Raw genomic sequence first — 26,867 nt, 5'->3', positions numbered from 1 at the left:
TTACAATCCCTGAGCTAGACACAAAAGTTCTCCATGTCCCCACTAGATTACCTAGATACAGAGTGTCAATTGGTGTATTTACAAACCCTGAGCTAGACACAGAGTGCTGATTGGTGTATTTACAAACCTTGAGCTAGATACAGAGCGCCGATTGGTGCATTCACAATCCCTTAACTAGACATAAAGGTTCTCCAAGTCCCCACTAGACTCAGGAGCCCAGCTGGCTTCACCCAGTGGATCCCACACCGGGGCGGCAGGTGGAGCTGCCTGCCAGTCCTGCGCTGTGTGCCTGCACTCCTCAGCCCTTGGGTGGTCGATGGGACTGGGCAAGGTGGAGCAGAGGGCAGCGCTCCTTGGGGAGGTTCTGGCCACGCAGGAACCCATGGGGAGGGGGAGGGGGGAGGCTCAGGCATGGCAGGGTGCAGGTCCTGAGCCCTGCCCTGCGGGGAGGCAGCTAAAGCCTGGCGAGAAATCAATCACAGCAGCTGCTGGCCCAGGTGCTAAGCCCCTCACTGCCCCTGGCTGGCGGGGCCGGGGGCTCTGAGTGAGGGGCCTGCCGAGCCCACGCCCACCCAGAACTCGCGCTGGCCCACAAGCGCTGTGCGCAGCCCCAGCTCCCACCCGCCGCTCTCCCTCCACACCTCCCAGCAAGCTGAGGGAGCTGGCTCCAGCCTTAGCCAGCCCAGAAAGGGGCTCCCACAGTGCAGCGGCAGGCCGAAGGACTCCTCATGTGTGGCCAGAGTGGGCGCCAAGGCCGAGGAGGCGCCAAGAGCGAGCGAGGGCTGCGAGGGCTGCCAGCATGCTGTCACCTCTCATTACTATCTGCAATGAACTCAATTTTTATTCCAATTTATTTTTTAAAACTTCGGTTGTAATCCATTCATTGTGTTCACAAAAATGAAAAATGCTGGTGTGATGGAAAAGTATTTGGGAAATTATAAACACAGTGTAGTCACCTATTAAGCACTCAGCGTTCCGTAATGGAAGTTTTATTTAAATGGATAAATAGGATTTATTATGAATGTGTATGATTAACAGAATGTGTAATATCTGCCTTAAAGACAAATCTCATATTCCCTTTTTCTTCAATTTCCTTCTCACGGACCCTGTTCTTAATAAACAAATTATATATTGTTTAAATACATGATTTACTGTTTCTTAAAAGTAAACCAAATCTATGAATTTCCAGAGTAATAACACGCTAATGTTATAAACATTGTGCACATACTTTGGAAGAGGAACTAATAAGCTTACTTAAGCACATAGTGACTTATATATGTAAAATTGTATATATTACATAAAATTATTTGTACATTTTATGAAATATATAATATATAAATTTACCTTATCTAAATGAAGGATTATACTGATGTGCATGTTGTAAGGAAATACAGTTATAGTACATCAAATTTAAAATATAATTTACCTATGTAATACAGAAATCCATATTGTAAAGAATTTAAATATAGCTATGAAAATTTAAAGATACCCATAGTATGACATTTAGACTATGTTATCATGTCAAAAATTGTCAACTGGCATTATAATATTTTTGAGATTGGAATACTATATATTTCTCTCTTTATTTAAAAAAAAGTTCTGAGGTCAAAGAAAATGTGCACAACTGAAAATGTTACTCCGATGACCTGCAAGGGAGGTCATTAACTAATGTGTGTGTGTGTGTGTGTGTGTGTGTGTGTGTAGACATATATACACATATTCTACTTAAAGGATTATTGTTAAAGGAGTCTGGTTGTGGGCCATAGCTGTCCCATACTTCCTGATAAATGATTTCTATGATTATTTCGTCATTAAAGCAAAGCCACAGTTACATAGTTGACCTTGTAAAGTATCCTTTGGCTATGAATTCATGGAAAATTAGAGATGGAGCCAGTTTACTGACTGTGAAAGTACGAAAGTAGTTTAAAACAAATCATTCAAAATATTAGTTTCCTCACCAATCAAAATAGAAGTTACTTCATCTGTGTATTTCTCTTTCTCAATGCATTTTATAACATTTTGAAAAGAGTGTGTGTTATTGGTCTTCGTCTCATTTTGGTAGTTATTTCATTTTCTTACAATGATGTATCCCTTCTAAGTAACTTAACATTGATGATGTACTTTTCTAGCTAGCTCATGCATGTAAAACAGCGTATAAATTATACAAATGGATTATTTACTGAAATGGCTATTTTATAAAAATTATCAATGTGATTTCAAAATCTAACATTGCCAGAATTTATTATGGAGAGTGCTGGTATCCCACCTTAGAATAGCAATTTATGTTACTGCCAAAGATTTAAAGGAATTATTCTCAAACTCAGCTGTCCGTCAGCTTTATCTGTGGAGTTTTTGAAAAATATGAAGACCTGAATCTGATCTTAGAATCGGAGTATTCTGGAAGGTGTCCCAAGTATCAGTAATTTTAATACAAACAAAGTCATAATAGAATAATAATACTTTTTTTTTGGAATTCTTACCACGTGCTAGGAATGGTTTTAAATATTTAACATTTATATATTTAATTTCCATAACAATTCTATTTATGATGTAAGTATTCTGATTATCCTTATTTTAAAGCTGAGAAAACTGAGACACAGAGAGGTTCAATTTTCTGCTCAAGGTCACACAACAAATAAGCCATGGACTAGCTTTCTGGCCCATGCTCTTCATTCCTGTACTCTAGTGCTTCTCTAAGTTTTCTACCTTTAAGGAGCATCAGAATAGCTGAGGAGATAGGTATAACATAATTGAATGACACATTGTGTAGCCACTCAACTATCAACAGAAAATGAAATCTGTATTAGTTGAAGCAGAGGAAGAATGATTCAAGGAGTTGTTGGTTATTGGTGGAGGCCAATAGACAGAAAAATGTGTGCCCAATCTTGAAACTGAGTTTGTTATTATCTAATTGATATAAAGTTATCACTTGCAGATTATATAGATATGATGCCAACAGTCTTGATAAGCTGTTTAAGTGCATGGCTATATACCAATCAAATGCTGAATTACAAATGGGGTTGACAACAGGACAATATTCTGTGTGTTTTGCTCTTTACTGTCTCCCAGGAATATGTTGGTACTTGATTTATATTTCATCTATGTTACGATATTTAGTTTTGCATTTAGATTGTGTGCATTCATGTTCTAACTTGTTTTCTGGATTTAAATCTCCTGGAAGGTAGGAACTGAGACATCATCATCTTTGCAATTCGCACAACTCTTTATACTATAATCAGTCATGAGAAATTATATGTTGAAGGTATGAACGAAAGGAGTTTTCATCAGAAATCAGTAAAAATGTTATAGTAATCTTACCTTTTGGGCATTTTAGTGTTACAGTGAAGGGTATTTAAGACAAATGCTAGCGTACCTTTAAAAGTCACTGCTACTCAAAATGCCAGCATATGACAGATAAGTAGCTAGCACCAGAAAGAAAATGATCAAGGAAGCTGCAAAGAAAAAGAAATGCTTCTTTCATCAAGAAATCTTACTAAGAAAAAAACGTCAGCTGAGCTACAAAAAAGTGCTTACTGATGTTGCTGATGTACATCTGACACAAGTTCCTCTCACACACCAACAACTTGCAGCTGCGTTTTGAGTAGCCAGCCAGCCTGCACTTTGAGTGGCACTGCTCTAGAATATTTTAAATAATAATAACCAAATAAAGTGCTCATTTTCTTTTTTAAAGCAAAACCTCTAAAGGAGTTTTAACAATTGCCACATTTTGCCTATTCAGTCCATGTAACTTTGCCTACCTCTTTTCACCTGTGGGCAGTAGACCACTTTGAAATATTTTACTCTCCTTATAGGATTAATTAATTAGATACCAGTTTGTCAGCAGTTTCATTGGATCATAATTAGTAAGAAAAAGAGGTGGGAAAGGACCATGCTTATTGATAAGTGTCTGGTCAAATAAATCATGGCGCATATGTATAATGGAATACAACAGAGCTGATAAAAGAGTGGTGCAGATCTGTATGTGTTAAATAATACGTTATAAAATACAGCATAAATCAAAAAATACCATTCATGTAAAAAATGCACATATTTGTGTTTACCTAGTAGACAATTTCTGGAAGGATACCAAATAAATTGCTAAGAGTGATTGCTTCAGGGAAAAGTACCTTAGTTACATGGGGACAGGTTGGGAGGGAGTGTCAATTTTCACACTTTAGTATTTTTGAATTTTGTCGCATATACACGCGTTTTCCATTTAAAACATCTCTGCTCAGCTTAATCTCTTCTAGTATCTGCAGCTTCTGAGACTGCTACTGCCTACTGAGCAGATCCCTGTGGGTCTTTTGATCCTTATATTCTCAAAACCTAATGTCCTGGCACATCATGGATTCTCAATAAACATTAAATGAGTGAATGACTGCTTAGCTTTCCTCTTGCTAGTTTCTGCTCTCAGGAAGTGTCGGAGCCTAGAATTTTGCAATATAGTTGAAAAAAAGTTGAGAATTAGGGCTTTAAAACGTGGATTAAATAAAAAATATGCCTCTTTCTGAGATGATGCTACTTAATTTTTAAGTCTCCGCTTCTTCACACACACACAAAAAAAAAACAGCAAGAAAAGCAGTATTTACCTCATAGGGTTTTAGAAGGGAAGAATTCTATCTGTCTATCTATCTAACGTTGCAAATTCTAAGGAACTATAAAAATCCACAATGCCTTGCATATAGTAAATGTCAAACAAGTATTTGTTGAATAGAACTAAACCAGTAAAAAGATAGTATTACTTGTTGATTGAAAAGATAGATAATGTGTGTCTTACCATCAAGAACTCCTTAACCATTCTGAATTGTCATGTTAGATCATTATTGAGTTATTCCTTTGTAAGACTGGTATGAATAGGACAGCCAGTTCGGGGAATTTGCCTAATTTATACCTACTGTGTTCAAAATTTTATCTTTTTTACATTAAGAGAAATTCTATTAAAATAAAAATTTATGAGGAGTTACACATTAACCTTTCAACAGTTGACATTTTAGTCAGTACTTTAGCAGAGATTAGGAGGAGTCCTAGTATGTGTTTAGCACCAATGACCAACAGTAGCTCTTCTCCACAAACTGATGCCCCTTAAAGCCTTTTACTTATAGATTTTTCTGAGAAGTGCTAACTCCTATAATAATTAATTAAATGTCCAAACAATTGGTTGCCAATTATCGGGTGATAAAAAAGAATAAAACTTTATTCTCAGAAGGATGTATTGTCAGATCATTTTTACAATCGCTGCCTTAAAGAACAGAATGGTTCTTGGTTGATCAAATTGTGAAATGGTGACTTTTGTAGTCCTTTTTAGGTATTTTATTACTCTACTGAAGATATATTGATTTAATTCATATGTATACCTGACTGGGGCCGCTATGCAGGATGCTTTTATTTTCCTACTTTTTCAGCTCAACATCATATTTTTTTCCAGAATTTTCAAACCTTATTTCTTAGTCAAATTGTCTTTTTAGTAACTGTTTCTTGAATTTATTTAGAAATTCATTCTGTTGTATATCTTACTATATTGTATATTTTACATTTTGAAAATCATTATCCTAATTGGTGTGTTAAGTAGATAGTGATGCAAATAACATAATTTAATTTTGAAAAAACATCATTTCTCTTCCACCAATTTTTTCAAATACTTATTAGAGAATGAAAATTTATGTTGGTTTTAACTACAGATCATGCTTCTCTCCAGCCAAAGATAATTTGACAGACGTCTATCACAAAAGAATAGCTCATAATTGCTACAGGTTCAATTACCCTTAGTTCCTATACTTATTTTTTTAGCTAAAATTGCATATGTATCATTCTTAATATTATTAGTGACCCTGTTTTTTCAAAGCCAAGAAATTGAAATGTGAAATTATGTGTTTAGCATTTTATATGTATATCTACATACTCTAGAAACAGAATTGCTATGTTACATGATACACTGCACTGCATGTATAATTATGGCCAAGTATTTCATTATTTAAGCAAATTTGTATGTATTTTTATGTGTTTTTCCTATAGTACAAAAATGAACACCTGTGGGGAAGAGTGAGAAAGCTAAAAGTTGTATATTTTAAAATACTAAGCTCATAGTAACACATACATTTGTTATTTTGAGGATTGCTAAACATGAATTTCTTGCTGATAATGTACAATAGGAAAAGAGTTCCATGAAAGAGCATCATTCTACTATTAGCAGGTTTTCCTTTGACTGTATTCCAGAGATATCTTTATTTTTACTTTTTGTATTTACCTAATGGATATCTCACAAATTTCAGTGGATTTAAAAACTTGATATGTTTGCTGAAAGGTCATTTTATGCTTGTTGACCCATCTTACCTCATTGTATTGTTGAAAAATACCAGTATAATTTTCCATCTCATTCTTTGTTTAAATTCAGTTAGAAACATGTAAATGTAGAAAAAAATGAATGGTATAAATAAATGACTTTTTAAATCCAAAGTGAAATTCATTATCTTGGTTAAGTTCTTTTCTATGAAACATTATGTTTTGGGTCGTAATCAAGGTCAATATTCCTTGATTCCATGCTATTTCAACATACAATTTAATATCACGTTATTTAAATATGCAATCACTAGCCTGTTTTCATAATTTCATAAAAATTTCAATAAGACGGTCTGCTTTTTTTCTTACTACATGTATTCATTTTCTATCACTGCCATAACAGATTACCACAAACAGTGAACAATTTAAAACACTCATTTATTATCTCACAGTTCTGTGGGACACAAGTCTGGGCACAGCAAGGTTCAACTACCAGCCTCACAGGCTGAAATCAAGTTATCAGCTGGTCTTGGCTCTTACTTGAAAACTCTGGGGAAGATCCACTTCCAAGCTCATTCCTGTTGTTGGAAGAATTCAGATTCTTTGCTCCGATAGGACAGAATTATTGATTTCTGTAGCGGTCAGTCAGGGCCAGTCTGATCCTAAAAGCTGCCCCTGTATCTTTTCATGTTTCTCTGAGGTCCCCTCCAACAATGGCAAGTTGGTTCCTCCCACAGTTGAAATTTCTCTGACTTCTACAGCATCTCTGTTTGCTCTTAAGGGCTCGTATGACTAGATAGTGCCCACTGGGAAGAATCTAGGATAATCTCTTTATTTTAAGGTCTGTAACCTTAATTATATTTACAGTACCCTTTTGACCATGGAATTTACATATTTACATGTTTCAGAGATTAGGGTATAGACATCTTTGTGGGGTCACTCTGCCTACTATGCTGTGCTTTAAAATTGTCTTTTTCCCTGCTTCATGCTAAGAGATTTTCCTTTACAAATAGTTAAGCTTAACCTGTTGGCAGGGGGTAGAGGGAGGCAGTACATAGACCTTATGAATAAATTCCATTCTGTAATTTAAATACGTATTTTGTAATTGGATTTTAGTTGGAAATTGATTAAGATCAAAGATCACATATGAGTGCTCGAAGCTCAAAATCTGTAAAAATGCTCATTGGTTCAGGTCTGTACATAAACTCACCATTCTTGTTACTGATTATTTTTCAATTTAAAGCCTTAAACTAACAAACCCATTCCACAAATTTACTTTTCTGCCTGTCATTAGACTTTTGCTTTACTCTTTCATCAAATTTATCAATTTTGTTTTTATGCTGTTGAGATTTACCACTTTGAACTCTGGAAACAAATTTGAATTTCCTAAGATCTTATGTCATTGTCATTTGTGAAGATTCCAAATGTGATTAATAATTTGCTTCATGGCTTAGTCTGTTTTATATTTTATTTATTTGTTATATCTTATATCCCTGATAAGACTTGAAGATCTTTAAGGGCAAAGGAAGTTCTATCTGTTTTTTCAGTTGAATTTAATTTTTATATTTGAATACTTCTAGAAACTCTAGTGAAAATGAATCTGTTAATTATTTGTTAGAAAACCTACTAAAAATTTATGTTCAAAAAGCTCTGTTATATACAGTATTTGTTTTCCTACATCTTTCAATTCAGGAACTTTATTATTATTGGTTACTATTTATTATCTTCACATAATTCCAATTACAACATGTGTAATTTCATTTTGATAATTATGAAAATTATAATTTAAATGTTATAACACTGAATTGGTTCTTAAAGCATTTAATTCATTTGTATATTCATTTGTATATTGTCACTTGTATATTTCATTTGTATAATTCATTTGTATACTGTTATTTTCTTTTCGGAAATGAACTTTAGATTGTAGTTAATTGAATATTTTGGTGTAAGAGTGAGCACATTTTTAGTGAGATTGTTACAATAACATTAATTTAGTAAATCAAATATATTAACCATAGAAATCATTGTGTTTTAAGATTAACATACCTTATGCCACTTTAATTTTACTTTAACATATAACCTTATCTGAAAATAATTACCTTGTTAGAATATATCTAGGCTAGAGATGTTTTTGTTTATAAGCTGTATATCCTGTGAGTTGTGTATCCTTTATACCTAAGATATTGAAGCTCAGGGAAAATATAATCATGTTTCCTGTACCGAATGTTGTATTTGAAGGACATAAGACAGAGAGATTTTTTCCTGTCACGCAGTTTATCCATTCTCAAGGGCCATGTGCTAGTGCTTCCCTTTCTGACCCTCTTAAAATGTGTGACTTGATATAGTATCAGCAAGGGATACAAGAAAAAAGAAAGAAATATAGAAGAATTCAGGAGTATATTCACTTACAGATATGGCTCCTGTGGAAAAAGGAAAATATGTTGCAGCATATTTCACTGTCAGCATTGTGATATGAGTTTCAAAATATCATATATTTCAAATATTTTAGCAGCTTTTCTTTTTCAGTTCCCAGTTGCTATAATTTTATTGGTAAAAATTATTTTCCAGGATGGAAATAATGAATGTAATTTTAGTGTATAACTTGCAAAAATCATCTCATTTTATATTTAGATCTTGTTTCAATGTATCAGAAACTAAATAGGGTAGATTTATAACCCAAATCTTTTCCATAACCTGAAGAATTCAGAGTCTCCTGCCTCTTTTATCATACCAAGCAAAGTGATAGTTAGGGATAGAAACCAAGCAACATGTCTTAGTGTTTGACTTATACTGAAAATCACAGTAGGCTATTGGTGTTATTTGAAAGAAACCTAGAGATTTACACATACGAGCTCTCTAACCTACTTCTAGCTAACTTATTTTCAAATGGCACACATAAATGGTAAACTCTGATCAGAGACCAGCAGCATTCCTGGGTAACTCAATGTGTTAACCATTACAGTATTCTCACCTGTGCTGCAGTCTATTGTTTTTACTAGTTAAAATGTAAATTTGGGGGGATGATTTTGTTAAGTAAGTTATGCTATTAGAGATTATTTGTCAAGTAGAGTCTCATGGCACAATTAGTTGGAGTTGGATTCCTAAGGCCATGGCCTAAGGAAACAGCCTCTTGAACGTTGCAGTCTACTGAGTTATGCTAAGCAGGTTCTGGGTACAGAGACGTGTCACTTTAGAGATAAGTTCTTGTTTACTGCATATGTTCAGGTTTCAAAAGTTGTGACAAAAATAAGATTTCTTACTAGAAATTAGCTTCGTTGAAAATATATCAGAAATGCATTTAGACTGTAAACACAGTTTGTTGAGTACTTTGGCTACATCCCCTTCAAGGGAAAGTTGTCCCACTTAAACTGCCCTCGTTATGCTTTTGTTAGTAATCTGGGAGGAAATGAGAGTCATGTATCTTCCATGTCCTTCCTTCAAAATCGCCAAGCCAGAAAGAAGTGAAAAATGTGTTTTTTAGACATTGATACAAGAAAATATTCAGTAGAAGAAACAAAATAAAGCCAAAGGGATAAACATCGGAAGGTTGCTTAAACGACTTGGTCCCATATAATTGCTTTTCTGTCAGCAGGATTATTAACAATTTCAGACATCTGAAAATTAAATTAACAGCCTGAAAATATTTTACAGAATGAGATAGAGCGTGATACATGAAACATAATGACCCCACTGAAATTCAGCCAAGCCAGTGCAGCTACTCATTTAGACAGAGTAGACAACTAGTTAATCATCACCGAACAAATTAGACAGAGCAAATTAGTTTGCTACATTCCACAGACTTAGCTACCAAAAAGAGTATATGTCACTAATTAGAATGAAAGAACTCTAAGCATATTATTATCTGTATAGAAAGAGAAAGCAAGATTGTAGCTTTGAATTGCTCCTTTCAAAGCTTGAAGCCTAGGTTACGTAGGTATAAATTACACATGCAAGAGTCCATGTGTATGTATGTGTGTTCATGCACATAATTTAAGTAGCAGGCAGCCTTTGCATTTTCTTGCATCTTGACCTAATAAAGTCTAAAAATGTTTTCCAAAGTTGTTTGGAATTCTTTGGGAGTATACACACACCAAGTGAAACATGGAAACATTTTTAAAAATATGATTCCTTTAATTGAAGATCAAAGTAGCCATTTCATACACTTTTTCTTGCATAAATATTAAATTATTTTTTCTTTTAAAAAGTGTATTGCTGTTGCATGTGAAATAAATATTTGGACTTAGTTTATCACTGGAGATTAATCTGAAATCATATTTTCTAGCCTTAATTAGCATTCATTTGCTTAATTGTCATTCTCAGCCCCATCATTTCCATTTTTCACTAACTTGAACAATGCTATCTTCTGCTGTTTGCACTTTAATTTAAATTTCTATTAAGGTTTATGAACAGTAATAAGGTCCTGTTTGAATATTCATTAGCTTCTGAATTGTGAGCTATGAAAAGGTGCTTTCTTTTACCTTAATGAAACTGGCACAGCATGGGACTGATCAGTTGTGACATTTGATTTGAGGCATCCAGTGAATTTTCTCATTGTTTATTGACACATCTTGTCCAAACAGCTCCCTCGCAAGTGAGCGGAGTAATGAAGGAGAGAGTACTGCAGCGGAGTGTCGAGCTTTCCTGGCAGGAACCAGAGCATCCCAATGGAGTCATCACAGAATATGAAATCAAGTATTACGAGAAAGTAAGTGCTAAGAGCAACTGAAATGTACAATGTGCTGTGTGTCTCATGTCATCCTACTGTATTGTAGACTAAAGTTGGTCATTATGCCAACAATTTGGAGCTACTTCAAACTTCGTAGTTAATTTTAGCCATTTATAATAACCATCTCTGTGAATCTCTGGCTCATCATTATAAATGTGATTTCTGTGTATTAAGTTTCTGTGTTACACAAATGAAACTATCCCATTTGTAGCATATGTATTTATTTATTTATTCAATTTTTGATATTGTAGTAATTAGATGTAGGATATTTTGGTACCACAGAAACCACACAGCCCCAATGCATTTTAAAAAATATTTTCTTTAGTATGTCTGTTTGGGACCTTAATGATTTGTTTAATTTGTGTGGTTTCAGTGATGATAATGACCTCAAATAATTTAGTAATTTCAAATAATAAGAATATTTTGTATAATAAATATGTAGTTCTTCAGACTTACAAATCAGATGATGTTATTTCACTCCTTTAAATTCCTCCTGAAATTTATTTTATATATGTTTTAATAATCATGTATGGGACTTATTTACACTTCTCCTTCCAGGAAAAATAGTATGGCTAAAACCCAAGTGCTGCCTTTTTAATCCGCCTATAATGACTAAATTTTAGTAACTAGTGATACATCTGAGTATATGAGTATATTTATTTCTGTTGCATTTGGAAAGAGAGAGAAAATGTTTATGTGAACCGTGTTCACAGATCATGATTTAAAACCCCACCTCACAGAAAGACTCAATGCAAGGTTTGAAACGTGGAAACCATTGCTATTACTACAGTCATAGTAATAAGTGTTACTATTTTTGGCTTACCTGAGTTACCTGAAGTGCTATAATACACATAACCATTTTAACTGTTTAGACAATAGAATTAGAAAATAGGAGCTTAAAGCTTTGAGAAAACTTTGGGGATGAGTGGACATGATTAAATAAATTGAAATGTGTATAGTACATTGGCAATAGATACCTTTGTTTTTCTAAAGAAAAATTAGTTTAAAATATGATTTTGTTTTAATGTTCAGATTAAGTTTAAAATATTTTTGCTTGTTACTTACATTATGAATTCATGACCTCATGGCTAAGGTTGCATTTTATATGCTTCATTTCTCATCCCAACAAATGTGTTTTAGAGGGGATCATTGTTTTTAATGCTGGTTTTGGTATATTTGTTTTCCCATGAGAGCTAACAGTTATAGTCCCTGCTTAAATTGCATCCAATTTCAAAAGCAATGAAACACATAGGTGGTAAGAGTAAAGTTTCTCACAATATAAGTCTGAAATATTTTGCAAATATTTTCTCTAGAATAAATCTGTTCATATCATTTTTTGGCCTTACCGAAATCTACATTCACTAAATTTGCATATTAGGCAACTAAAAGACAATAATAGTATTGTATTGTATTATATTGTAATGTATATGCAGGCATGCATGATGTTTGTGTCACCTGAGTTATGCCTAGGTCTTTTGTCTGAGATAAATACATGTAATACAAACTATCATTTTTATAAATGATTATAATGAGGACAGTCACAGATCAGTTTGAGTAAATCAAGCTTAAGTATATATTTATTTACACTTTTGCAAATCTCACTGTGAAGGCAAATCAAACAACTTGATTGACATTTTAAGATTTCAATGAAGAATTTCATTGCCAGATAAAGTTGAACACAAGTATTTATTATACACCAAATAAGAACTCTCTAATATTGTATATTATGAAGTATAATTTTTACAACTTTTATTCATAAATAGCTTGTGAGAATCATATCAAGGAAGATTTAAATTTTTATTTATTTAAATATTGTTTTGATGGAGTTTTTATATGCTTGAGTTTTTACATTTATTCCCTTCTTAATCTTATTATATATGCACATAAAATGTGTTTGATAATGACAGGATAAAAATTGTTAATAAACATATAATTGATTTTAGTAAATTTGCATTAGCTTTTATATCTGAAATATGAACATGAAATAAATCATGTTTAAAATATTTTCAAACCATAAATCATATATATTTAAACTTTAATATTTATAATTTTACTTTAAAAATATTTCATTAAGCACTGTTTTGCAGAAGTGGTTTATTCTGTGAGAAATTCAGGGTTGTTTTAAAAAAATTGGTATGTCAGTATAGTAGTAGTGTTATCTGAATTTCTTGATTTAATAACTTTCTGAATTTTTAGCATCTGGCTTTTTTTCTTGCTGAATAACTTTCGGAAAAAACTTAAGAGAACTACATTATGATTTGATGACCTCTACTAAACTGTAGATTGTACAGGTGTACCCACTCTTTGACCAGTAGGATATTTTATTATATTATGGCTAAATAGTTCTTGTCACGTATTACCTGTGCGAAAGCTAAAAACACCATAAATGTTTTAACTAAATTATTTCTCCCTAAATATATATAACAAAGGCATGTATTTCACATTTTCATTTTATATTATCTTAGAAGTGATTTAACGTTATAATATTCCACAAAGTACAATGTAGCCTCTATAAAAACAATGGAGCAAATTGAATTAAATTGAAACAGTTGGCTGTCAAATTGTCTGGTTGCAATCACAATTAAATATTTCCTCTAAATATTGTTTCTAGGATCAAAGGGAACGGACCTACTCAACAGTAAAAACCAAGTCTACTTCAGCCTCCATTAATAATCTGAAACCAGGAACAGTGTATGTTTTCCAGATTCGGGCTTTTACTGCTGCTGGTTATGGAAATTACAGTCCCAGACTTGATGTTGCTACACTAGAGGAAGCTACAGGTAAAATGTTTGAAGGTAATTATGCCTTTGGTTTGGATTCCTACTCTCAATAACTCTAGCATATATTAATTTTTTTTCAATATTGAGGTGATCATTTGCATCATCATAATTTTTACATATACAAGTAAATATATATGTACATATAAATGTACTTTGTAAAAGTTCATAATAATTTAATATTTTCTGTTTTGTTTAGCAATTTTAGAACCTTGTGATTTTAATTAGTTTCTTTAACGCATACTGGATTTATTTTTTGAAAAAGGTGAAATTAGAAACAGAAGCAGGACTGATTCAATTTGTGTATTGACACAAGATGTTTTTGTCGACCTCAAAACAATCTTATTCTAAGTGTGTCCATCAAAGCAGCTACTTCACAGAAACCCACAAATGAAGCCAGAATGTGTAGTGAGGTGGACAAGAGAAAGATGGTATCTAAGAACCTGTATTAATTTAAGTGACTTGCCCTTTAGCAATGATTTCAAAAATTAGAGTTCAGGAAGGTCTTAGAACTTGTTTTTATTTTTATTTTTGACATTTTTCATTTTTGTTATAGAATATTTCATGCATACTAAGGAATCTATTTAAAGTATATATGAAATATAAGGGAGATAATTAAATGAATATCCCTATAACCACTCATCTTAAAAATAGAATATAACCAATATCTTTGAAGCCCCTTTATCATTTTATGTTTTACAATGCAACAAGATTATAGTAAAAATGCATGTATTTATAGTGTATAAGAAGTAAGCAGATGTATCTTGGGATGCATGTCCCCATTTGCTGTCAGAGTCCAAGTTCAGAACACCCTGAATACCACTGCTGTTGCTCCTCAACAGAGCTGATGTCTCAGTACGTGTTTCTATATTTTGGAGTTTTGATTCCTCCTGATGTTACTGCTCAGGCACGTGGTTTACCCAGCTGTTATCTCTTCTCCTTGCCAATCCAGCATTCCTCCAAAATTCTAATCAAAATTAAGTTGGAAAATGTTATATGACTTTTCTCAATTAAAAAAATTTAAACAAATTAAATTAATATTTTGATTGAAGAATTATTTTGGCTTTAAAGAAAGAATTGTATAGCTCTTCAAAAGGTGGAGTAAATTGATAAATATCCTTTGCATTAACTAATGTTTGTTAAGTTTGGTAGCAGTATTATTATTCCACATATTTTGTTACATTTTAAAATAAATCTGTAACTCTTATAGCCACAAATAATAAAAACGTATGCTGAAATCATTTTGACATATAAATCATTCACATAGAGTTGCAAACATAAAGGTGTCAGTTTAAAAATTTGCTACATAATTTGATGTGGTAAACTTAATACCATTATTCATGATTATTCTTTTTAAATAGATTATATAAGATCAAGAATCAGCATATCAAAGTTTAGTGTCCCCCAAAACATTAAAGCATTTTAAGATTTCAACATTTAAACATTTGAGTGGTTAGTGTTAAAATGTGCTCTAGTAATTTTCAACTCGATCTATATCATATCACCCTGTAAATTCAAATATAATAAGATACTTCAGATTATGTTTTTTATCTTTTAATAAATATTTAAAACTTAAAATATCAGTTATCTCACATTTACCCAACCATTCCTTATTATTTAAAAACACTTTTAGATTTCAAATGTTTCAAGATGAATTTATGCCTTTTCCTGACTTTGTAAATTGAGAATATTAAACCAAACTATCATTTAATGAGTGCTGAGATTCATAGATATTATTTTTATTATTTAAAAAAGAAGTAACCAAGACTCAGAGATTAAGGTAGTGGAACCTGAAAGATCATATGAAATGTATTTTAAGAATGGATTTTTGCATTAGAATTTAGTGATTTTTACTATCAATATATTCTCTCCTACTGGAATGTAAAGTTGATGAAAGAAGAATCCATATCTCTTTTTCTTACTGTTGTCTTGCCAGTGCCTACTATGGTTTCAGGCACAGAAGGCACTCAGTAAATTAGCAATAAATGAATACTTCACACTGATCAACATAGAGTGAATTATTAATATCAATCAGTACCAGTAGAGAGCTGCCTGGTTTCAAATCTCTCTACTTTGCCATGTCCAATTATAGGAGTTTGGATGAGCTGGGTCTCTGTACCCTAATTTCTAGTATAGTAGTACTCAATTCACAAAATATTCTGAGGTTTAAGTTAAATATACAAAGTGTCAAGGAGAGCCCCTATCATGGAAAGTCTTAAGTGTCAGCTCTTATTAAACACAGCCTTTCTCAAAATTTTCCATCCCAGGAGCCCTTTTACTATTAAAAAATATTGAGGATATCAAAAAATGTTTTATATTGGTTATATCAATTAATATTCATCAAATTAGAAATTAAAATGGAAACTTTAAAAACACAAGAACACACAAACACATCTTATTAGCCATCAGAGTCATGGTATTATCATGTCATACACCTTCTGAAAATCTTAACTGCATTCGTAAGTAAATGAGAGTAAAAAAGTCAAATAACATCTTCATATTATGAAAATGATTTTGAACTTGCAGACTCTATGAAAAGTTCTTGAGGACTCTCAGGGTTTTCCAGACTACTCTTTGTGAACCAGTGAGTCAGCATAAGGTACTATGCTAAGAATTAAGGAGGCACAGAAACACACAGTTCATGATCTTTATTGAAAGTTCAGTGAAAGAGAGGGACAGGTACACGGATTCTGGCCACACAATTAAGCGGTGGTGGAATGCATGGTCCAGTGATATCACCATGTCAGGGAGCAGTGACTCGCTGTGCCAGAAAGCAGGTCAGAAGGTAAGATGCAGCCTAAAAGAAGTCACTTGAGCACTGTTTGTAAAGAGAAATTTGACAGTCTCTTCCATTGCACATACATCCTAAAATCCCCTTCTGTGCAGTATCCTGTCTACTTTTTCGAGTTTTTAAACCATGATATTCTGTTTATAGCCTTAGCAAATTACTTTTAATATGTATTGCCCGTGAAATAGATGAAAATATTAACCATAATGTCAACTATGGAAAGATTAAAGTATGACCCTGACAATATACAAAAATGTATAAATAAATATGCACAAATTCTGATTCATCATTCACCTGAGTTCATTTTTCTCATTAGAGTTCTGTTTCTGAAGCTAAGGAAAAAACTGAGCCTAAGACAAGCAGAGAATTAGGCCCATGGGACACACTGATTGAATGGAAAGAATTTCATAACATATGAACATAATTTTTTTCTTCCTCGTGACTGGAACTACTCCATTCTTTTTCTTTCTTAAAATGTATATTTAAAAAACAGACTGAAAACAAAAAATAAGCAAATTTTTATTTTTTTTTATTTTTTATTTTTTTTTTCTTTTATTGTAATTATTATTATTATTATTATTATACTTTAGGTTTTATGGTACATGTGCCCAATGTGCAGTAAGTTACATATGTATACATGTGCCATGCTGGTGCACTTCACCCACCAACTCATCATCTAGCATTAGGTATATCTCCCAATGTTATCCCTCCCCCCTCCCCCCAACCCACAACAGTCCCTGAAGTGTGATGTTCCCCTTCCTGTGTCCATGTGTTCTCATTGTTCAATTCCCACCTATGAGTGAGAATATGCGGTGTTTGGTTTTTTGTTCTTGCGATAGTTTACTGAGAATGATGATTTCCAATTTCATCCATGTCCCTACAAAGGACATGAACTCATCATTTCTTATGGCTGCATAGTATTCCATGGTGTAGATGTGCCACATTTGAAGACATTTATGCAGCCAAAAGACACATGAAAAAATGCTCACCATCACTGGCCATCAGAGAAATGCAAATCAAAACCACAATGAGATACCATCTCACACCAGTTAGAATGGCGATCATTAAAAAGTCAGGAAACAACAGGTGCTGGAGAGGATGTGGAGAAATAGGAACACTTTTACACTGTTGGTGGGACTGTAAACTAGTTCAACCCTTGTGGAAGTCAGTGTGGCGATTCCTCAGGGATCTAGAACTAGAAATTCCATTCGACCCAGCCATCCCATTACTGGGTATATACCCAAAGGACTATAAATCATGCTGCTATAAAGACACATGCACACGTATGTTTATTGCCGCATTATTCACAATAGCAAAGACTTGGAACCAACCCAAATGTCCAACAATGATAGACTGGATTAAGAAAATGTGGCACAAATTTTTAAAAGACTTGAAGTCATCTTTTCTCTGTTGTGTGATAATAGGCTGTAATTCAGAAATTAGTATTTGAAAGTTGTTTTCTTCTTCTGCTTTTTTTAACCTTTTTAAGTTCCCTCAGGGAGCAATTCAGCAGGTGATAAATTAAAGAATGTGTATAATCTTCTTTGTTCAGAAAGTATCTATCAGACCAGAGCAATTTTTCCTGTTTTTCAACACTGGAGCTATCTCTTGTTAGCATAGGTATACAAAATTAAGAGATAAGTTGTCAAAAGGAGACAGACAAACTAGAGAAAGGCCAATATGAAAAAAACTTTATACTTCCTATTGTGGCAAGATATGTTTTGCCTTCATATGAATTACTTCTCTAGAGATCTAGTCCCTTGCCATCAACAAGAAGGAATGGTATTTTCCATGCTGCCTTAAATTAAAGATTGCAGCTGTTGATTGTTTCAGAGATAGCAAATTATATTAGTTTGACATTATGTATTTTATGATATTTGCAACTGGATCATTTATTGGAATATTCATTTTCATTGTTTCATATGTCTTTGATGATTTTATAAAGTCTGTATTGCTACTGAAAATATGAAACTCTGGGAAAATATTACAATTGTGAATCACCATATAAATAAAACTTCACTAGTTTGGAAAAATGGAAGTGATAAGTGCAAAAATTCTATATCAGAAGGTATTTTAAAAGACATGCAAACATGTACTTCCTCCCAAAGAGACTGTCAGAAAGGTTCAGCCAGGTTTGCCTTAATGAGCATAGAAGAATTATTTAGTATTGTACGGAAGGGTTTGCAGTTAGGTAATGATAGTGTTTTTTAAAGTACTTGAAGAAAGTTTGCTCTTTCTAAAATAGGCTAGCTACTTTGTAATCTTAAAATACGAAATGTGTTTACTCATACTTCATGAAAATTAACACAGATAATGTGGCTCATCTTTTTCCTGAATTATAGTGGACTATAAATTCATGATGTTTATGATTACATGATGCTTTCCATTTTAATTGATGGTATGAGAGATAAAGCATTTAATGTGTGTTAAGGTACTTCAAAAATACATGAGGTATGTATTTTGGTTCTGATTTCACATACCAAAAAGCAAGACACAAAGGGATCAAAATCAAATGCCTTGCTGAGGAACAATAGGGATTTAATAGCACTTGCAGATCAGATGTGTCTATCTCTTGATTTATAACTAAGCTTTCAACAACTAAGCAGGAATATAGTCATTCAATAAGGCATTTATACGTTCTTTTGTAGCTGATAAATGGAAAATATGTGAAAGTATTGTCCTTAGCAGTTCTTTAAAAGGCAGAAATAAACATTTGTTTAAATTTACTTTGTTACAATATAATGCAGTTATTTAAAATTAGAATGAATTAAATAGAAAAGATATCTCTAATTAAGTATCTCAAGTTCTTGCATGGTGTCAAGTATTTCTGAGCCTATTTCCTCTGTTTACAGCTACAGCTGTCTCCAGTGAACAGAATCCTGTCATTATCATTGCTGTGGTTGCTGTGGCTGGGACCATCATTTTGGTGTTCATGGTGTTTGGCTTCATCATTGGGAGAAGGTAGAACACAAAGTTGTTCTAATCTCTAACATAAAATGTATTGTTTTTTAAGAATTGTGTCAGCCTATTACTTAGTTAATAGAATTTTAAATAGTAAATGCAAACATTCTTTGATATAAAACATTAAAGGTCAATAATGTGTCATTCCTTCAAGATCAAAATGGAATATGAGTTTGATCACTGCCTTTAGTTTAAAGAGAATGAGTACTGCAGTTTTTATTGGGTGAATATTTTTGCTTATTTTCAGAGTTAAGTTTTCATAATAAATATAGAATATACCTGGGGAAATATTTACTTTTTTAGCTACTAAATATTTGTGGACACCATTTAAAAAGTTTTTCTTTTCCAGAAAGAGATATAAGTAAACATTCACTTGTGAATATTTGTGACTCATGAATATTTTTGTAAATTGAACCTTGAGGATTCAAATCATACTGAATTTTGTGTATTCAATCTAAATGTATTTTTTAAAATGTTCCTTTTACATTTTCTCACACAAAAATTTGTTTTCTGTGCATTTTTAATCATGTGAATTTTGCTATATTATTACTAAATGGATTCATAACTATGAACAGTAAATTTAACTCTAGTAAGTTGCTGAGTAACTAAGGTACATTGTACTGAATATTAAATATATAAAGTAAAATGACTGAGATTGTCACAAATTTGCTTTCTTCCAGGCACTGTGGTTATAGCAAAGCTGACCAAGAAGGCGATGAAGAGCTTTACTTTCATTGTAAGTGTTTGGCTTTTCTTTATTATGATGTACCCCTATTAACAGAAAAATCTGGTTATTAGCATTGGCATTAACAAAGTCCTCATGCATCATGCTTGAAATTATACCATGAGCTCAAAATGTTGCTTTAAAGCATTTGAATAAGATGTTTAGAATTGAAATCATGTGATATGAATTTGAAAAAATAAAATATGTTCAGAAATGTCATATAACTGCAGAATATTCAGCTGCTTTTACATCACAATGTTTTATTTTGCAAGCTTTGCCCAAGTGTTTCTTACCATCCTAATAATAATACATTAAAGGTTGCATGTGCCCATTCTCTAGCTAAGGAATGTCATGTCAGGTTACAAAGATAGGCCCTTTTTTAATCCAATGAGTGATGCCACCACAAAAGGCTAAATTAAGGAGCCTCTTTCTCTTCAGCTACTATAAATTACCTATCATTGATAGATATTTCACAGGACATAAATAGTATAATAATAAGATTCATACTTCTGATGTTTTCCTATGGATTTGATTTAGCTTATTCTTAAAAGTTCATTTTAAAAATCATATTTAGAAGAAAGCTTAGGGACCCAAATAAAATAGATGCCTATCTGCATTAATCTTATTCTTGTTGCAATGAGGATGGCATGTGAAAATGAGAGCACTGAGAGTAAATGTTATTACTTTATGTAGGCAAAATCAAAACCTAACAACCAAATTACTTCAGTTATGATAATTGATGATGTTCTTACCCTAACCTATTTTCCCCATTTTTAATCCTTAAGAATATTAAAAACCAATTTTATTATTATTTTGTAGTACCCATAATCTTTGGCAAATGTTCTCATGTGTAGATAAATTTCCCATGACATAAGATGTAAGAATTGTATCTTTTGTTGTGTTATTTATTAGATTCTTATGTCAATATCTGTGAAGATACTGTCCTATACCCATCCTAAAGTCATAAGAATATCAAAGCCTCCATCAAGAATTTCTAATACATTTTAGATTTTCTTTGTGATTCTTTTTTTTTTTAAAAAAAAAAAGCTCAAATGACAATGTGTGGTTTAAATACACAAATTGTAAATGTTCTTATCATTCCTAAATTTTCTCAATGTGTTTGTATTTTTGAAACAACAGTTACCTTTAGTTTTCAAAATAGAAGTGGTTTTACGTAACACAAATCCAAATTGAATAAGAAATTCTCTTGAATCTCAACCTCTGATGGTAGGAAGGGCATGTGGAGTAGTACAATGTACTACAAATTGAAGTTAAAGGTATGCCCAGAAGTGGCTTTATTATAAACTTTAATATTCAAGGCCTCTTACTTTCACAGGCCTTTTTTAGGCCCTGGGAGTGCTCTAGCAAATTTATGTATATAATCATGTATTCTTTCCCCTAAAAAAAGTATCCCAAACTGTATATGGGGTAAGCCTCAAAAAACTTAAATATACCCCTGATTATGACTGAATATGTGTGTTTCTATACCCCACTTGGGATTATTTGATGTGCCCCCAGTGTCAGAACTTCCTTTTGCTAATCTGGCATTAATTTTCCTGTGACAAGCCTCAGTGAAGAGAGAACCATAGGTAGTTTATAGCTAGAGGAAATAGAGAAAAAAGTGGGGGTTACCTTTTTTGTTTGTATTTAATGACATGTGAGAATATTTTTAACACTTCCCCAGACAGGAAGGAGCAGATCAAAACTTGAATGCCTAAATTTTATTTCTAGTGTAGAATGTATATAGAAGAGTAACATAAGACTGTAGTTCCTGAAATCCCTGGTCCTGCCCATATGTGAATAATTTAATGGCACAATTATTTAATATTACCATAATCAGTATGTCACTTTTCTTTTATTTATTGGGCATATTTGAAATATCCCCAAATGATCACATACACCAGTTTATTTACTTTTAACTTGCAGGTTAATGCAGAAGGTCAGTTGAAACATGACTTATCCAAAATTTGTTGTATAGCCTTATGCTTAATTGTCATCAGTCAGTTTTAATATTTTTATGCCTTTCACTTTTTTCACATTTCACATCCAGTTTGTAATTAGAAAATATATAGTTGCATGCCTTACTTGCTAATATAGACAAGATAAGCTTGCTGTACGTAAAGTTTTCATCATTAGAGAAAACTAGCAATGGTGGTTTTAAGATGTTTAACTTTCATGAGAAATCGAAATAATATTTTAAAATACAAAAGTTCATACTCAAGTTGGGATAAACCAGAATATTCAGAAATAATGTCAATATTTTCCTTATTTTAAAACATTCATTTTTAAATGAATAATGAAAAAAGTGCACTTAACATATCCTATCCTGGTAAATTCTTAATATTTTGAATCACCCTTTTTCCAAGGATATGTTTTCTTGTCATTTGATTAAAACCAGGTATTTTATTTGATTTTATGATTACTTAATATAGAAAGTATAATACTGTGGTAACCAGCTGTTTACAAGTTGCTGTCTTTTTATTCCTCTATTTAGTACATGGACAATTTTCCCAGGTGCTAAAACACCAGATTGAATTTTTACAGAAACTTGAAAGCAACCATTTAACTAGCTTTTAGAGCACGGAATTTAATAGAATGTCCAGTCATTTGTATCAGGCACCCTCAACTCTCCATGGCCCCAAGTGCTACATTTAAAGATATAAACACGATGGAGGAATTTAGTGAAGCAATTCCAATTTACATTTTGTTTCCTCCTACCATTTCTTCTAACAATGTCTTCAAATCCAAGCTGGGCAGTATTTCATGTTTTTATGCCAAAATAGCTCTGGCCTGTCAAAATGTTTTATGACAGCTTGAATAAAGAACCATCAGAGACTGTTTGAGATGCAGAAGGTTACCTCCAATCTAGCTCCCTTATCAAAACAAAATTTTAAAAAAATGAAAGAAAGAGAGAATAAAAAGGGAGAAGATGGCTCATTCTCCATCTGCCTGCCAATCTAGGAGGTTAACCTATTGTTTTCTTCCCTTCTCTCTTTTTCTCTTCCCCTTTTCCCTATACTCCTTCTTCTCTCTTTTCTCCTTCTATCCCCTCTCTCTTTTCTTCTTGTGTTGTTTTTTTTTCATCTTCAGCTTTAGTAACAAATGAGCATCTGTCAGTTTTATAAACTGCAACAATAATTGTTTAAGACAATCAATTTTGGATAAAAAATCAACTACAGCAGAATAAATCAAGATTTTTAAATCCCATTTTCCTTTATACATTTTGCTTCTTTTTGTTATGTGTTTACTTTTAAAATATAATTTTAATGTGATGACATAAGCACAGTTAGGCTGCAGTGTAATATATAAAGAAATATATTGTTCTCCAAATAGTAAGATTTGATGAAAACATTGTTCAGTGGCTTTGTTAAAACAATAAAGTTTTTTTGAGGATATAGTGTAATTTTTATTGCATTAATATAACCAAATATATGCCTATCTATCTTATCTTTGTCTTTTACCAAATAGATTTGGAATACATTATTGTAATAGAATTTTATTTAAAGTTGACATAGTATTATCTGTTACCTGCATGCTTCTGGGTGCATTTTAAGAAGAGTTTAACTTTTGAGATTATTCTATGTTGTTTGCATTTCGACTACCTTTTGTGAGGCATATTGGCTACCTCCTCAACAGTTAAGATCTTCCAGAGCCTTATAATTGAAAGTTCATATAGACCATTCCTCTTTCAAATTGCTGTCATACTTGGTTAACAGATCCCAGGAATATTGTAAATTTTCTGACTTTACTCTGCACTTTGTATATCTGGCCTCTATTGCCCTTGAAGGTGAAGATGAAACTGTCTTTAGAAGATATCTCTTTGATTCTGTGATAGAAGTCCCTCACATCTTGTATTAATTTTATGTATATATCAACGGTGGTTGGTCTTTAAAAAAATAAATCAAAAGAATAAGTAAGATGTCTAAATGTTTTTAATATTGCTGTCAGTGTAGTAGGCTACCTGTAAATGAAATGTCTTCTTTTCCCAGTGTATTAATTTGATTGATTGACTGACTGGTAGATTTACAAATGTGTTTCCAAGTCCATTACAAACCTTAATATGGCTTGAACTATGCCATGATAGCAGTGAATTTAATTAAACCTCCAGTCTGATAGGCATGTCAGAAATTTTGGTGAATGTCTTTTGTTGATTTACTGGAAAAGCAATTCAGTTAGTAACCTATGAGCTGGATCCTATGTTACCTATAGAAGCTTGCAGATAATACCTATACGCCAGCAGACTGAAGTAGTCTGTTAAAACTGCTGTGAATCAGGTGATGTGGAAGCAAGTTCACTGTTCCAAGGAGCACTCTGCATAATGAAATTCCTGGGCTGACTGCACAATAAGTGCTTTGCTTCATCACAGTCATGCTTTCTTACATCATTACAGTTAAATTTCCAGGCACCAAAACCTACATTGACCCTGAAACCTATGAGGACCCAAATAGAGCTGTCCATCAATTCGCCAAGGAGCTAGATGCCTCCTGTATTAAAATTGAGCGTGTGATTGGTGCAGGTAAGGCTATTGTAGCTTCCTTGTTCAGCTGTTCCATTTAGCCAAGATCGAAAGTCATACATCATAATGACAGGCAAATAATTATCCCTCAAGTATAGAACTTTTGCATTTACCTGAACTGTTGGAAGCAGTGAGGCTGTACTTGTTTATGAAATCTTACCAAAAAATGTGAAAAACTAGCATGTGGCACAAAGAATCCATGTATTTTTGGTTTTCTGTTGGATTTTTAAGATATTGTTCTACTACAAGCTACTTTATAACAGCTCTGGCCTGTCATTTAAGAAATGAATTTGTATTTTTAAAAGGTCAGAAATTTCCAGAATTTTGCTGCACATTTCCTTTTACTTGATTTACTGTCTTCTTACAAAACTTTCGTTTTTATCTTTTTTCTTGTATTTGTAGGTATTAGCCATTGTACTTTAAATTCATGTAGAAAATTAATGTGTATGAATTATTTAGAGGGAATATTTTCTATATGTATGTATTTTTATAATAATGATACATTTCTGATTCTAATTCCTTTAAATCCAGTAGACATAGTGCATATAAATTCCAGATTTTAAATATTTAGTAAGTATTTTCTTCTCAAAATTAAAAGGAATAGCAGTGTTTAGAATTTGCTGATGTGTCCTCATGCTTTAGTAGGTAGTCTAGGTAATATACTAATATAATATATTTAAAAAATTTTAAATATATAATAGCATAATTCAAATCTAAATGTTGACCCTGAGTGTTGGTTAATTCAATTGAAAAATAGTAGCCTGTTTAACGGACAGTTTAGGAAAGCGTAACTTCTATGAAGGAGCTCTGAACTGTATCTTCAGGTTTTAATTTAAATTATGCCATTATTTTCATAAACAACTTTTGTGTCTAGGAAATAGACTCCCCTATATATGGGAATGTATTCAATGTAACTTACAGGGCTTTACCAAGTATTTTTGAAAATATTTTAAAATGCTTTCAAATAATTTACTAAAAGTTAAAGAAAAATAATTCATTGCATTTACTCTTAAAAGAAAATTACAATATTTAGAAACTAAAATATGCCTGCTTGTTCTGTTACTTCAGGAGAATTTGGTGAAGTCTGCAGTGGCCGTTTGAAACTTCCAGGGAAAAGAGATGTTGCAGTAGCCATAAAAACCCTGAAAGTTGGTTACACAGAAAAACAAAGGAGAGACTTTTTGTGTGAAGCAAGCATCATGGGGCAGTTTGACCACCCAAATGTTGTCCATTTGGAAGGGGTTGTTACAAGAGGTAGATATTGGTTATATCTTTATTTTATCAAAAAGACTGAGTGTCAGAAATTAGTATTATTATGTACATAATAAAACAAATTATGAAATATGTTGCATAGTCTAAATGAATGTGTTTTCTTGGTATGTAACTAATCAAAAAATTCTTCCTTTATGTTATCACCTCAAGGGAAAAGAAAGCAGAAAAAAAATGAATGCAAGATTAGAATTGAAGAATAACTCTGATAGATGGAATGGCTGATAAATGTTTTTATTTCTCTTCAAGAGACATAATAATTATACAATATAGTCTTTACATTTTACATAAAGTGTAATTTTCTCTGAGTTTTACTCACAAAGCAGGAGTCAGAAGAACACAGTGACTTTTATTTATATGGTTTAATTTTATGAATCATGACCATCTTCCAAGCAGACATACAATGACTTTTTGAGCTTAGCAGCAACAGTAAAAGAAATGCTCATACTTCTCACACTCACTCTTTCAAAAGAGCACCATGTGTTTTACTGGGGGATGAGAAAGGAAATAACCCTACAGTTCAGGTTACGACTTCTGAAACTTTTTTTTTAATTTTAGGGAAACCAGTCATGATTGTAATAGAGTTCATGGAAAATGGAGCCCTAGATGCGTTTCTCAGGGTAAGTACCAACGTGATCCACTTATTCTAAATATACTACGCTTGCTACCAATATAATTTTATGAACTTTTTTTGCGATGTAAAATGAGAGCCTTGTCTTTGAAAATCAGATTAATAATCAGAGTTCAAGACTAGATTAAACTAGAATATTTTGAGCATTTGAGTGATACAATGTGGTCAAGAAGTCATTTCCGTTAATATTATTACCTGA

General features: G+C 32.6%; 1 protein-coding gene across 6 annotated transcripts in view; it reads left to right on the top strand.

Moving 5' to 3' along the window:
• EPHA7 (EPH receptor A7) overlaps nucleotides 1-26,867 on the top strand; it is a 177,197-nt gene that overhangs the window by 135,889 nt on the left and 14,441 nt on the right. For 2 of the 6 annotated variants that reach the window (XM_054492462.2, XM_063666437.1), the window contains exons 6-12: nucleotides 10,857-10,981; nucleotides 13,614-13,797; nucleotides 19,420-19,528; nucleotides 20,209-20,264; nucleotides 24,643-24,768; nucleotides 25,837-26,022; nucleotides 26,596-26,657. In XM_054492462.2, the coding sequence (XP_054348437.2) occupies nucleotides 10,857-10,981; nucleotides 13,614-13,797; nucleotides 19,420-19,528; nucleotides 20,209-20,264; nucleotides 24,643-24,768; nucleotides 25,837-26,022; nucleotides 26,596-26,657 (848 nt within the window). Of the gene's footprint in view, nucleotides 1-10,856; nucleotides 10,982-13,613; nucleotides 13,798-19,419; nucleotides 19,529-20,208; nucleotides 20,265-23,342; nucleotides 24,170-24,642; nucleotides 24,769-25,836; nucleotides 26,023-26,595; nucleotides 26,658-26,867 lie in introns of those variants that run through there. The other 4 variants (XM_054492465.2, XM_054492463.2, XM_054492464.2 and 1 more) reach the window with 4 other exon arrangements.

Source organism: Pongo pygmaeus, chromosome 5 (assembly GCF_028885625.2).
Source record: "Pongo pygmaeus isolate AG05252 chromosome 5, NHGRI_mPonPyg2-v2.0_pri, whole genome shotgun sequence".
Lineage (NCBI taxonomy): Eukaryota > Metazoa > Chordata > Mammalia > Primates > Hominidae > Pongo > Pongo pygmaeus.
Note: the sequence above shows the minus strand (reverse complement) of the source record. Positions and strands in the feature narration are given on the sequence as shown.